Here is a 14,870-nt window from a genome sequence, read left to right as displayed (position 1 = left end):
GCCCAGAAATCCATTAACCTTCAGCAGGAGAATCTGAAATGAGGATCATAATACTGAAGTAGATGTAGAGTCTGTTGGGACCAGTATCTGAGATGCATTATGTTAACATATGAAAGGAGGTTGCATTGCATCTTTTGTAGGTGGTTACTTTTTTGCAGCCTGTGGTGCTTACAGAAGCCTTGTAAAATGAAGATGGGTATTTCACAAAAAAAGGTTTTGCTTGTCCCTTTGAAATCTGTTACCATGCTGTTTGGGAAATGCAGTATTTACCTAACATTTAGGTCAGTCTGCTAGTTCCAGCAGTTTTTTTGTTTGTTTTATCTTAAGAACTGTAGCTCTTAGACTACAGAGGTATGTAGTGTTAATAAAGCACTGGAGAAGAAAAAAAAAATTTTCCTGAGGAGCAGGGGCTTGCAACACTGCATATTTTTCCTCTAAACCTGTTCTTCTTGGCAGTGTAACACAGTAAAAAATAGTGTGCTGCCATGTGAATACGCACCCAGCCATCGTAATGAATAGGCATGAATTGAACCAGCCAAGCGGTTTTGATGGACATCATTGCACATTCTGTGGTCAGAATTTAAATCTAGGATCACAAACAGGTCTCTCGAAACTTCTTTTGTGGCTGAAGGATTGCTTGTGCATACTGCTGAGACAGAATCTCTATTTCTGTTAGGCTGGAGAAGCCTCTTAGTTTTGTCAGGTTTGTAATGTTGAGGGCACCTTAAGAATTGTTCTGCAGAGAAGTACGCAATATAGTTTTTGTGTGTGTGCTAGGAGTTAATGGAAAGGCTCAAAGAGCCTGTAGGGTTACAGAAAGCTGTGTTCCAGCATTATGCCTGTGCAGCTTCCTCTGTGTTTTTAACCACCAGCAGCTTCTCATTAAGCTAGTATAGAGGAAGGAAATACTGTGCTGATCCCTTGCTCTGCTACTTCTTGATTCTCCATTCCCTAAAGAAAGGCGCTGACTAACATGGGGTTCTCAGGTCCCCTCAACACTCAGGCATAGGTAAGGAAACCCTTGCATCACTCAGTCGCAGGTATTAGTGTGGAGGTAGCCCAGCAGGGAAGTTGCAATGCACTTGTTTGGTGAGTGTGAAGTTTGGATTGGAAAACACGCATCTCTCTGTAAAGAGAGAGTCATGCTAAATTATATGCAAGCCAAGTGCTATAGGAAGTGCAGCTATTTCTGCCTCATGCTACCAACTTTTAACTTTATTTTTATATGACAGCAAATGAGGTCATCTCAGCATGATCAGCTGGTGATAACTTAGCCCTGTTTGTGCTTCCCTTCCACTGTCCCATGAGAAATCTCTGCAAGGAAAGCTTTTTTTTTTCCTTTTTCCCTTCTCCAGGACTATTTAGTTTTCACTTCTCTGAGAAGACTCTCAGTAAATCCTACCAGATGTGATGTAAGTGCGTATCTGAGAAAGATCAACAAATAGTATTCTATTTCTGTCAGTGCCACCCATTTTTCACTTTGAAGCAACTTCTTCAATTACTTATTTAATTTCTATAAAACACATTGTTCTGAAATGCTACCGAATTAGAAATCAAGTGGTTTTAAAATGGATTTTCATAACTTGAGCATGTGACTAGTGATTAAAAAAAATCTTGGAGTTAGTGTTTAAAAAAATGAAAATTTTGTGCTTTCCACCCAGTGTGCTACACTGTGTGAAATAAGCAGTAGTGATGAGTGACTGGTGAAAGCACTAAAGGAATAACTCAGCTAACACAATGAGAGCATACATTTAGCCACCCTTAAAACCCATGACTGAAATAACATAATTAGAGCCACTAATGTTTTGTGGAAGTTTGTCCCTTAGAGACCTACAGCAAAATGGCACCATGCCACAATAAAACAGATGAAGGATATATCATAAATGCTGACCATCTTAAGCATTCAGAACAGTCACTTCCAGCAGTGTATGCAGCAGACTAGTTAGGTGATGCATACTGTCCTGGACAAAATACTCGTGTATAGACAGTATCTGAAATCAGTAGTGCAAATTTTACAAATTTGGTGACTGATGCTTTTAAAATGTTATGAAGTTCATTGCAAATCAACAACTAGAAAAAAAAAATATTATTGGTTGTATGTATGTAATATAATACGATGACTTTAAAAGAAACATACCTCGTGTTTTTCTTTATGTGGTTGCTGTGGAAAGAATCAAATCAAAACTTGTGTCAAAATATTCTTGTGTCAAGCTCTTAAACAGGTCATCAAAAATCTGCCCATCATGTACATGCTGAAGGTTTGATGCACCTAATGTGAGAATGTTTCTCTACAGGAGCTATGTAGGGTATAAGTTAAATGCTTAATGTAAAAAGATTGGATTGTGAAGCATCAGAAATAGTGGCAATCCCTTTTTAAATAGGCAGGATGAAACTATTTGCCTCACTTACACAATCAGTCCCACCATGGGACTACTACCTTGAGGACAAACTAGGATGATTTTACCACAGTGTAGTTTATATTATATAATGATACCATTATGTATTATTTTACAGTTTCTTTCCTCTGGCCAAATCCTTTCCAAATCTGGGATATACAGATGTTTCTATCCAGACAACACTGCTGCTGAAGACATACACTCAGAGACAATTAAATTCTAAGGAGTTTTCTATAAACTAATATCCATCCATAACCAAAGATTCCAGTACTACTAAAAGATGTTAGTGGATTTTTTTGTTGGGGGGGGGGGAGGGGGGCTGAGCAGTTATCTGAGGTTGAAATTGAATGGTTGTGTTTTTTGGTTTGGGTAAGACTATAGCGTCAGGATGGACTCTGATCTCTGTAGGTGTTAGTGCTGAAAGCAATGATCTTTTTATTTGGTGATTCCTGAGAACAGCAAGAGCAGATTACTTCCTTTTCAATTATTCAGATTTGTTCCTAGTCAACACTTTGAAGAGCAGACTGAAAAGAATAAAAGAACTGCTCAACCGTGTAAAGTGAGCAGCCCCACGTGCGATGCTATGTTTGGACAAAAACACTCAGAAGCTACTGCTTGCAGTAGTAATGCAGATCTCAGTAATAAACAATTTTTGCTGTAAAAGTGCTTGTATTTCAGGTGTCAAGCAGTACATGCATTACTTCAAATTTCCATCACACAAATTCAATGTATTTCTAATAAAGACAAATAAGAAAGGAGCTATGCCGATAGTCTGTAAGGGATGCAACAGCTTCATCTGACACCAGGCTTAGGAGTATTCCTCAGCACGTAAATTCTGTGGTGGGAGATGGGAAGAGCCTTGTTTCACACTTCAGCACCACTGCTATCAAGAGAAGCTTTCTGTCTTGCAGCAGTGGTTTCTTTAGAAACAAATGAACTCTGAAGTGCCAAGTTTAACACGTGAAACTAACAAACCTGACTGGAGGTGCTCTCTGAAAGCCTACTGGAAGATGGAAAATCCATACTGAAAAATGGAGTAATGGCATTCTGCTGCTTTTTAAATACATGAAATATGTATAGATATGAAGAAAAAAATATTCTTCCCTTTTGTTCTAACAGAGGCTTTTCTGGTCGCTTAGACTTGGCACTTCCTGGGTCACTTGGAAACAAGCATAATGAAACCCTAATGATAGGAAACTACTACAAAGCCATCTCTGTTTAAAACCTACCCTATACTATGTGCAAAATGATTTCCTTAATCAGTTTTTCGATGGTGAATCTTAGTGATGTGGAACAGCTCCTACTGTGCAAGCGGGGTGTTTTGTTTTATTTTTCTCAGTGGGAGGGGTGAATTGTGCTATGTTAATACTGATAAAATGAATTTAGTCAGGAAAACCTGTCGCTGCCACATAGGTATGCTATGATTTTGGAGTCCTTACTTAATGGCTTCATACTATTTTATTCAAGTTAAGACCAGTCACCTTGCATTTTAACAGATTTAAGAGATCAATAAAATCAAGAGAAAACTAGCCTTTGCCTCAGGGTCTCGATCAGCAATATTTAGAAGTCAAGTTATGAACATCAGAAGTAACCTTTTTTTCCCCCCCTTTGATATAGTAGCCTTACAAAATGAAATTAGATTTCAATATAAGATTAAAAAATTCTGAAGAAGTAACTCCAATATGTGATTTTAACAGGCTCTGTCTTGTGGATTGCAGTCTGCGACATGGGCCTCTGCTTTTTGTATTACACAGATACACCAGAACCAAAATTCAAGTTCGTGGATTCTGCTAGGCAGTGCCTAAAGGCATGGCTCACAAAACAGCACACAGATTACAATTGTTTTTTGTTACAGTTCTTCAACTACTCTCTTCCATTAAGTATAGCTTTGCACAGGCAGCTACGTTGCTTAGATGAAAGATGGAAGCCAAGAGCCTCACAATAGTACTAGGAATCAAGGGAGAGCTCAGTACAGGTTTTATGCTAAAGCAACTGTGTTGGTTTCCACCTGGCAGATTATCAGTAGTAGACTACACTGACTTATGCTGTCCTATATTAAAACACACATGGCACTATAGCTATTTCAGTATTATCAAGACACAGTGCAATAATACCTTGATCTCCAGTCAAGATCAATATATTACATAGTTAAACCAGTACAGTATGTAAACTCATATAGAATATATAGAATGCACACAGGAAGAATACAGACTGTCAAATCACATCCTATGACTCTTCATAAAACACATCTCTCATCCTTGCAATGCTTTTTATCATTGTTATTACAAAATCATACTCACAAAGCAGCTTAAGTTACCTGGATAGAGAATACTATACAAGTCCAAAATAGTCTTACACTTTTATGAACTCTTTGAAGGAGACCAGACAAAAAAGGATTATTCTCAGAAGTACGAAACTAAAAAAGCTAAGGCCACTTGACAGGGGTGAGAGACATAGGCTTATACAAAGACAAGAAGAGGAAAAAGTAATCAACTTCTGATGAAGTTTCCTTGGAGAATTTGACTTTATCCATGTCTTTCCTTTCCTGCTGTGCTCCCATGTGATGCCAGATAAATTGATTGTTAGGTTTTTAAGAGATAGTTTTCAGTTATTTTGCTTAGCTGACAAGTGCCCACTTTGAGGCCTTAGAACCAGATCCCAAGAAAATAGCGAATATACACTGTTCCACTGAGCATATGAAAAATAAGAACCTCATACAAATAAGCACTCTAGGTAAATGGATGGGTATAGTCTCAACTCAGTGCTTCAACTTACATTCTCTAAGCAAAGACAAATACCGTCTTATCCACAGAGTTGGCAAAGTAACTATTAGCTTAGGAAGGAACTGTTAGCTTAGCACTGTAAGAGGGAGGGGAAAAGAAGGTGACATTTTCTTTCTGCAAATAGCTCAAGAAGAATCTGTTGGGAAATATCAATCACGTTTATCCATGAATATCCAGTCGTAACATACTATCCTAACTCCTGAACTGACTTTGCAATCTTAAAATAACTTCTATGACTATTCAAATACATAGCATTCCCATTAGTTATCTCTGTAAAAGCAATAATGTTAATTTAGCAAGATAAAGCAGTGTACCATAAAATGCAAGTGCTAATATAAGGAAGGCAGCAAGACACCAGGAGAACAGAAAAGACTGCTCCTTCCAGCAATATGTTAAGACTTGGACCCTCAACCATCTTTCAAAATTAGGGCCCGATTTATTAAAGAAGCATTTACAGAAATGTGATTAAATTAGCCCTAGATAGGAAGAAAGCTAGTTAAGTTTCTAGTACTTAAGATACACACAAAGTACAATCATTTAAGTCATATGGAATTTGGACAATTTCACATAACCAAGCCTTGCTTTAAAAGGATTTTTAATAGATGTGGCTTAAAGAATTTTAGCATTTCTCAAAATCTGAAGAATTTCTTTCCTGCTGTGCAAGAAACAAGCATGTATCAAAGAATATCAGCTATTACATACCAAATCACACTAAGGACAGTGTAATGTTCCTTACTCCATTCAGAAACATAAGTCTTGAACTAAACACTGTAAGTAAGCAACTTAACTACATGCATTTACATCTAAGCTTATTGTAAAACTGCCTTTATATTTCACATCCAGAAGCAGGTATATACAAACTATGACCCATTTCATCCAAACATAGAAATGTTCACATCCTTGGGTACTTCACACCGGCTTTCCCATGTATACAAGATCCCAGTAAGCTCTTTGAGAATTATAGATGCCAACTACACTAATACAAAGCCTGCCTTGAAAAAAAGATGCTACCAAATATATCATTTTTTTAAACTAGGTCTCCACAAACAGCTGATAAAGCATAACGCAGAGAACTTAACTGCACATTCCTTGTTTAATCGTTTTACATTCACATTGAAGTGTTTTCACCCATTAGAAATAAGTTTATTTTCTACAATCATTGCATAACATTTTTGCATGCAGTATGGTGAACGATAGAGGCACATTCCAACAGAGAACTAGAACTGTTAAGAGAGTGAAAAACAACCAGTCGGTTCTCAACTCCACAACATTAAGTCTCACCACAAGATCAGCAACAAGCTTTACAACAAAGTGCTTATTCTTTAAAGGAATACAGCAACAATTGAGTTGATTTTAACAGTTATTGTAAGGTGCCTCCATCAAACAGGTTAATATTATTTTCATAGGACAGCCATTCAGAAACTTCTGGATATGATGACAATGTTTTCATAACTGTTTTCCAAAGCTTGCAACAACCTGCTCCTGCTGTTTTGGCTAGCACTAAACTGTTTTGAAATTGGTCTGTGATCTGCACTGCCATTGGATAGGGCAAGTCTTAGCATACCCAAATTAGTCTGGTTAATTTTGAAAATATTGAAATTGAACTGTCAGGGAACAAGAGCAGTGGTATATTTGTTTACTTTATTTCAATTTAATTGTGGATATTCAAAGATATTCCAAGCAATTTGCAGGCAAGTGTAGGCTATTAAAACTATTTCTAAGGTGATCCACATTTCCTTTACAGGAAAGAGTCCTGGCATATGCTGCAAATGTTATCAAGAGGACAAATAAAGGGAAATGCATCCCTTAGAACAGATAAGTTCTTATAAGCCCACTATCAGTAAAGGTAGGTAATCAGTAAACAGGGTTGAACGAAATCTCCAAGAAAGTTTTTGTTGTTTTTTTTTTAAAAAATGGAACTACATTTCAGATTCTTTTACAAAATACTAGAGTTGGTTTGCATGTTGCTTTTTTCTCCATCAATTAAAATAGATTATTTCCACTTTTGATCAAGTTGTTACATATAATCTAATTATTAGTGATAGAGCTCCCTTTTACATTATAAGGTACATACTGTATGCATAATCTTTTTATACTCAAAACAATAAAAGCAGTAGAAACAAGTCTTAAGAGTTCAACACGTTTCTCATTCTTCAATGGTCATTAACATGTTTACTACCCCTGCAAGAGTTGTCAAAGTACTGTCTCCAGTGAACCCTGTAAATTTAAAGGATGCCAACAAAGGAAAGATGACACAGGTCCTTCCTTCCACAGCATAAGAGTAAGAAGCAGCAAAAAATAGAGGGAATGTTTTGCTAAACAGTCAAACACAGGAACAAAGGTCAGTATAATAACTTTTTTTCAGAATTGAGATGCATTTGTTTGTGTGATCTTCATAGTCTTTGCTAACTTGCTTTTGTATTTCTGTGCTTCCAGAAAATCCAGAACCATTTTAAGCTACAGGTTTATTGTTGAAAGCTGCAGTTGTTATACAAGGGATTCCCTGAGATTTATTTGTAGATAAATGGAAAAAGTTACTTACAGCAGTAGAAAAATTGTGGTAATATCCCCGTGTGTCCATCTTTCAGTATTTTCTTTTTCTGAAGAACTTTCAGGTTTGAGGCCTGAAATAGATTACACATTTTGCATCTGATTTGTCTAGCTTTGTATTTAATTAGAGTTGTTAAGTTTTTGTTTGTTTTCTGTATTGAGCACTGAGCTCTGAAAATAGATTTTTTGGGTGGCTGTATTAACAGCTACTGCAGTACATCTAAAGGAGAGAACAGTTCTACAAATGGGAGCATTATTGAACAGCTACAGTCAACACAGTCTAATATTTTTTATGCAACTTCTCATCATGTACTTACGGCCAGATTTAGATGAACACCAATGCTGCAATTTGGAAGAAAAACCTCACCAGTCCAATGTCAGAAGGGATAAAGAGACGTCTTGAGTTGAAAATGCAGATATTTCTGCTGGTCCTTATAGAAGTTAGTCAAAGCAATAGCAAGGTATGTTGAAACAGCGATAGACTACACCCTTACGAACATTCTTGGTCACTTGACACAATTATGTCAAAATTTTCAAACTCCCCAGGCAAACTGACTATTCACTAGAAAATGCTAGGCAATGAGTTAAGGAAACTTTATAGCCCCAGAAAAGGCAAGGCGCTCATAAAGAAGAAAAACAGATTGGCACAATTATTCCAAAGGTAAATACTTGAGATTTTGTTTCAGTTAGGAGAACTGTTGCAAAACTGGAAGATTTAATTAACTATTGAAAACAGTTTTCACCAAAATACCTACCTAATACTACCGTAACAATCACCACTATCCTTATGCCGAAAAACTAATGCTGTACCTGCTATTGACAGAGACCAAAATTTTCAGCCCTGGAAGCTACTAAATTGAAGTATCCAGACATTTGAAGGTCTTGAGCACTTAAAATTCCCATTAGAGGCAGTACACAACTTTGGACATCCAGGACTAAAATTCTGTCAACATTTTGACAATAAATGCTCACACTTAACACAAAACATATACAATAATTCTTCATAACTTTTTTTTTTTCCTTCCAGGAATCAAATGACATCTCCTGTAGGTAGGAGGTCCCAAGCCTCCTTTTTAAGCTATTGAAATGCATATATAGTATCCATTAGTAACGCAGGACTGATTTAGTATTCTCTTCAGAAAGCATCTACTCAAAGTTGTAAATCTAGATGTCAGGACTTAGTGTCAAAAGTGCTTTTGCAATGAATATACTACTCAGATACATACAGTCTCAAAATACTTCATGAACTCTGAAATGGTTATCTAAGGAGGGAACTTCATCAGCAAAATGTATTTGATCATTTATTTCCACACCAAGTTCTTCAAGTATCTGTACAAATTTCTCGTGCTCTCTCCCAATCCATGACCTCATTGTGTCAAACACTTGGTATGGAGTAACATGAGCATGAACTTCAATTCCTGTCTGTGCAAGTTCTTTCAGCACTTCAGGGTAAGTAACCCAAGTATTGCTTCCTCCTGAGTGACCACCATCCAACCAGTAAATTGCTTTAATGTTTTTTATGAAGGCATCTGTATTCTTGTCTTTTTTAGCTTCCTTCAGCTCATAAAGCAGCTGGTTCAAAACCACACAACCTTTACTGAAGCCAATCAAAGTAAATGACACAGCACCTACAGCAGACGGCATAACGAAGTCCATAGCAGAATTATTAGAGCACTCACAATCTCTCTCTCTTTCTGTGGATGAGCAGCCATTTGCTGTAGGTACAGACTGCGGCTGTGATTTACAAGCAGATATTTTTGCATCCTTGCTGAAACCATGCACAGTTTTCTGGGACAGCAGAATATTCTGAGAGAATCTGAATGCATTAACTAGCAATGCATGGAGATGCTTGAAAGCTCCAAAGTCGGTGCTGTGCTCTGGTGCTCCAAACATGTTGCTAGCCACAAAGTTGTCATAACAACTGAATTTGTGCAGGTGCATTCGAGAACACTTTACAACCCAAATAAAGCTATTAGGGAATCGGCGAGCAAGTATGGTAGCAACATTTTCAAAACTCCAGTGCTCCCACTGAAAGTTTTCTGGGTGGCAAGACATGATGTCATAATAGTTCTGAAAAATTAGAAAACAGAAAAGACGCATTACTACATTGCAAAAATACCTCAGCTCCGTCTAGTGTATATATTCATAAGAAAGGACCAAGGCAGAGAGAAACATGCATTATGGAGGTGCTGTCTTGCTAGGCTCCCAGAAGAAGAGGTGCATTAAAGAAACTGCCATATTTACATTCACTTATTCTATTGTAGTATTTTGCCACACGTTTTTATACCCCCAAAATCAACTTAATAACAGTAAGTATGAGCTTAGTATATAATAAGTTAGTATGATACAGAATGCATAATTACACGGCGTTTTCTCCATCTGCAGAAACATTGATTGTTTTATAACAGGCAAACAATAGACTTAAAACTTCAGTAGTAAGTTTTCTCATGATTCTCACCTCTGAATTCATAATAGCAGTGAATACTAATTAGCTACTTTTATTAAAGACGAGACAAGCCATACCCAGGAATGCTAATCAGAAGGGTTTTCTCAAACCCCACTAATCCTTAAAATGAAAGTTACGTCCTACTCGTCGTGCACAGTTATGGCTGGCTGTGTGCTGAGGCGGAGCACTTCACTGCGTCTCTTTCCAGTGTCGGTCCATTCGCAGACAACGCATGCCTTGTCCAGCCACGATGCCAGCCTTGTACCCGTGCAACACCCTCACCCGGGTGCCTGCGGTACCCGCATGCCCGGTGCTCCCCCCAGGGCGGAAAGCCCGTGTTTTGGCAGCCCCACCGCCCCCGGCCGTCCCGCCGCCGGCAGCGCCCACCCGAGGCCCGTCCCCAGGCGCTCCCCCCTCAAGAGGGGCCGCTTCCCTCAGCTGCGGGCTGACCCCAGCCCCGCCGTACCTGCACGTCCCCCGGGAAGTACACGACGTGATGCTGAGGCGGGGCCAGGCCGCGCGGGGCCGGCGGCGGCGGCAGCAGCAGCAGCAGCTCGTTGGCCCGCTGCAGCTCCGCGCCCGGCACCTCAGGCAGCCGCAACCACGGCGGGCTCAGCCGCGCCGAGGAGGAGAAGGAGGAAAAGCTGCCGGGGTCGGTGCCGGTGCCGCCCGCGGCCGGCACGCCGTAGAGGCTCATGCTCCTGCCTAGGCTGACGGCAGCAGGGCCGAGAAGCCCCCGCAACAAGGAGGCGGCAGCCGCCCGGCAGCGCCCGCTCATGGAGCCACCGCCTCACAGCCGCCCGCGGCACCGCCCCGCGCCGCGCCGCGCCGCGCCGCGCCTGCGCACCGCCCCCTCAGCACCGCCCCCTCAGCACCGCCCAGCGCCCCCTCGGGAAGCCGGCAGCGGAGCGGCTGCCCGCCTGGCGGTGACGTCACCGCAGCCTTTAAAAGGAGCGCGGTGGGAAGCGGCAGCTGTTGGGGCGGCCGTTGGTTGGGCGTGATTGTTACTGCGGGCGGCCGAATGCTTCCCCTGGAGGAACCCTCATGGAGCAGGGCTGCGAGCGCCTGTCAAGGCCCGCCTACTGTTTTCCTCGTCGTAGTTCTGGGGCCCCAGGGCCCCCCAGCTGGGCTCTGCGGAGCGGGAGGTGGCTGAGGCGCACCCGGTGAGCCCACCCCGTTGCTGTCCCCTCACGTACCAAGCCGAGGGGGCGGTGCCCATCTGGTGGTCTGTCTGCGTAGCCTTAGCTTGAAAATAAGGCTGAGCTAAAAATTTCTGAGGGAAGATAGGACGGTATTAGTCTCTCAATTTGATACGGTGATCAAAGGAAGTCTCCTGAATGAAGTAAAGCCCACCAGAGCATGCTGCTGAGACACAGATTCAGCAGTATGGGGTATCTTACATTCTATGTAGAGCAGTTCATTTCAAACCAAAGAGAGGTATGTGGAGGTTGTTTCCTAAAGGTGCTGGTTGTATTTATCAGAGCAACCTAGGTGTATTTATTTTACTTTAGTTTTACTAGTGTGGTTATGAGGCAGAGGAAGTGGACTCTGAAGGAGAAGCTTTCATGCGTACTCTTTAGTAAGAAAGTACACTAAGTGGCAAACAAATCGAGGAAAAGGAGTCTTTGTGTACTTCATAAACACTTTTTTTGGGGGGTTATTTTTTCATATTTAATGTATTCATTTCTCTATTCTCCTTTCATAGCGTAGAGGTACAAACCTGGGAAACTAACAGGTACTAGATCTGGTGATTTAATAATTGAGTCAGATTCGCCAGAAGGCAAAGTTAATTGAACAGTGATAGTGCGATTAAATTAAGCTATTGATGGACACCTTTATGTCACTTAATTCAACAAAGGGAAATATGATAACATTAAGTTCAGTGTAATAACAATCAGAGTAAAATGGCTTATCTTCTAAGTATCAGTTCTGACCTGTGTGTTTTTATAAAGCTTGCTGGTGGATATTCAGTATGAGCAATGATGTGCTCATGGTCTACTTGGCAGACTTGTGTTTTTGTGGTTATGTCTTTGGGCTCATGCTAAAGTAGGAGCCAGAGCAAGCTCAAGTGCTCTTACTACCAATAGCCTAAAGGTAAAGGCTCTTCCCAAAAGCAGGTCTGAAACTTGTTCCGCACTTGATCCGCATTACAAGCTCACATGCAGCCCATGTTCTGAGACTTCACTATTTATAATGTGAGCAACATGTTTTTTATTGTAGAAATCAGAGCAGGGTTGATCTCTGGTCCTCTTAATGAAGAGGTTAAGGTATTTTAAAGATATTTTTTCATTTTGTGTTTCTAGGGGTAACAGGGATTTATAAACTTTTTGGAGATCTCTGTGATTTGTAGACGTTTCTTATTTAAAATAATTATTTTAAAACTCAACGTTACTATTTCCTCTATGGAAATTATCTATTTTATCGTTAGAGCGTTTCCTCAAACCTTGGAAAAAAAAAATGCGCTCTCTTCATCAGGAGATGGCGCTGTGCGGTGTGGTTTGGAAACCAGTACCAGAACCACCTGTCTGTCTTGGGAGCCACATGTTGGAGGTGCGTTACAGTGATTTCTTTTCTTTTGTTTAGCAGCTGATTAATATACGCATTACTTCTAATACCGTTAGAGTAGAGCTAGTACTCAGTTCCAGAGTCTATCTTTAGAGCTGGAGTTCCTCTGGAAACTCATATAATAGGAAACTCTTATGATAGATATCCTGTCTGTGCACCCAAGATTTTAAAGCTTTGAGTGGTTTAGAACCATGGAGTGGTTAAAATTGGAAGATGCCTCTGAAGATTGGCTAGTCCAACCCCTTTTCTCAAATCAGGGTCAACTGGAACAGGTTGATCAGGACCATGCCAGTCTGGGTTTGAAGAATCTCCAAGTTTGGAGACTCCACAACCTCTGTAAATAACCTGTTCCAATGTTTGATTATGTTCCCAAGAAAGTGTTTTTAATGGTTAAACAGAATTTCCAGTGTTTCAAGTTGTGCCCATTGCCTCTTGTGCTGTCATTGGACAACAACTGGGAAGAACTGGCTCCATCTTTTTTATTCCCCCATCAGGTGTTTATAACATGCATGGGATCTTCCTGAGCTTTCTCAATCCCAGCTCTCTCAACTTCTTGTACGATACATGCTCCCAGCCCTTAATCATGTTAGTAGCCTTTCACTGGACTTCCTCTGGTACATCCATGTTTCTCCTAGTGGGAAATCCCAAACTGAACACTACACTTCAGATGTGGTCTTACCAGCCCTGAGCAGATGGGAAGGACCACCTCTCTCAACCTGTAGGTGAAGCTTTTCCTAGCACAGCCCAGAATGCAGTTGGCCTTCTTTGCCATGATGGCATCTTGCATGTTGCGTATCGTATACTTATCACTTACATTGCATATTTGTCATAAATATGCATGTTATATGTTATAAATGACTGAGTCCCAAATAGGATTACAATCAAAGTTTACAATTTATTAAATGAATAGAGGCAAGCAAACAGCGCTGGGTGTGCCGGGAGTCTCTGCTCCACCAGGACGCACACCTGTTACGTAAGGCAGCTGGTTTTTATGCTCCTAGGCTAATACATATTCATTACTATTTCTAGAAGAGACAGGGTTATTATAATTGGTTTCCCGAATCTGAAGTCCTCCCAGGTGCGCCTGCTTATCAGTCTCTGTTAGTCTCTCGGGGGCCGCTCAGACGGGGAGGCTCATATTCTTCCTCCTTATCTAGTGGTCTCTTGGCCAGATGTCAGAAGTTACTTCACGTCCATGCAGAGTCAGCAGTTTTTCTCTGAAGAAATCCCTTTGTTCTCTTATCACCTAACCCCAGGCCTCAATGTTAACCCTTCAAATCCCTTAGTGGCACGAATTGCTGGACCATTCCTTACATTATATATTCATCATTTTCCTGTTGTGTATGTAATATAGGAAGTATCAGTGCTTAATCGATTTACACAACTCTCAGGATAACAGACTCCAAATAGCCTATTAGAACCACAGAGTAAGTCAGGTATAAGAATTTACATCACTTTTTAGTGGAATTCTAGGCATGTTTAAAAATGGTAAAAAAAATGAATGCCTAAATTAGCTCCGAAACGATTTGAATGAAGTTCTATTTTCCAGAAAAAGATAATTGTCACTTAGCATGCCACCCATATATATTAGAAATCAAACTGCAAAGGTCCAAATCTTTCACATACTTGGAAAGATGCTTGGCTTTCCTATATTGAGCAGCAGTAGTAAAGTTAGATAATAGACATCAGGTAAACTGTTACAAGTGTGGGACCTTATTTCACTCTTGCTTCTGTGCAGACTGTGCTACAGTGTTTCTTGCAGGAGGTTGGGCTGCCCTGAAGTTAGTGGGGCTCTATATTGAAAGAGGTTTCATTTAGGATGAAGAATTAGGGTTGGGGTTCCTAAAGATCTTGTTAGGCACTTGTGTATGTTGGAAGTGCAACCTATTGTGCTTGGGGCCACCTAGAAATATTCAGGTGTTCACTTTGGAATTTAGCCAAGCAAATCCTCATTTTCCTTCTGGTCTGAAGTTTTTTGTTTTTGTTTGGTACAGTTGTAGCATGTTTTCTAGTTGTTTTTTTCCCTAAAGTTAGAATCTTAAAGTGGAAACTTTCACAGAACCTCTGCTAATGAAGCAAAATTATTATGGAAAAAATACATAGCTCCCTCTGTACAACTGCTTATTCTAG

General features: G+C 40.2%; 1 protein-coding gene across 1 annotated transcript; it reads right to left on the bottom strand.

Moving 5' to 3' along the window:
- Positions 1–3,835: 3,835 nt before the first annotated feature.
- LOC310901921 (mitochondrial protein C2orf69 homolog) lies at positions 3,836–11,027 on the bottom strand. Its single transcript, XM_083842535.1, has 2 exons — positions 10,642–11,027; positions 3,836–9,799 (listed from the first exon to the last, which is right to left on the bottom strand). The coding sequence occupies exons 1-2, from the start codon at positions 10,951–10,953 to the stop codon at positions 8,960–8,962; spliced, it is 1,152 nt and encodes a 383-aa protein (XP_083698661.1). The 5' UTR covers positions 10,954–11,027; the 3' UTR covers positions 3,836–8,959.
- Between the last annotated feature and the right edge of the window lie 3,843 nt (positions 11,028–14,870).

Source organism: Anser anser (genome assembly GCF_964211835.1).
Source record: "Anser anser genome assembly, chromosome: 6".
Classification (NCBI taxonomy): domain Eukaryota; kingdom Metazoa; phylum Chordata; class Aves; order Anseriformes; family Anatidae; genus Anser; species Anser anser.
This window is presented reverse-complemented; position numbering and strand designations above follow the sequence as displayed.

Coding starts and splice junctions, on each gene's coding strand:
- LOC310901921 (XM_083842535.1), bottom strand. CDS start 10,953: ATGAGCGGGCGCTGCCGGGCGGCTGCCGCCTCCTTGTTGCGGGGGCTT. Junction 9,800..10,641: donor ACTTCCCGGGGGACGTGCAG/GTACGGCGGGGC, acceptor CTAATTTTTCAG/AACTATTATGACATCATGTC.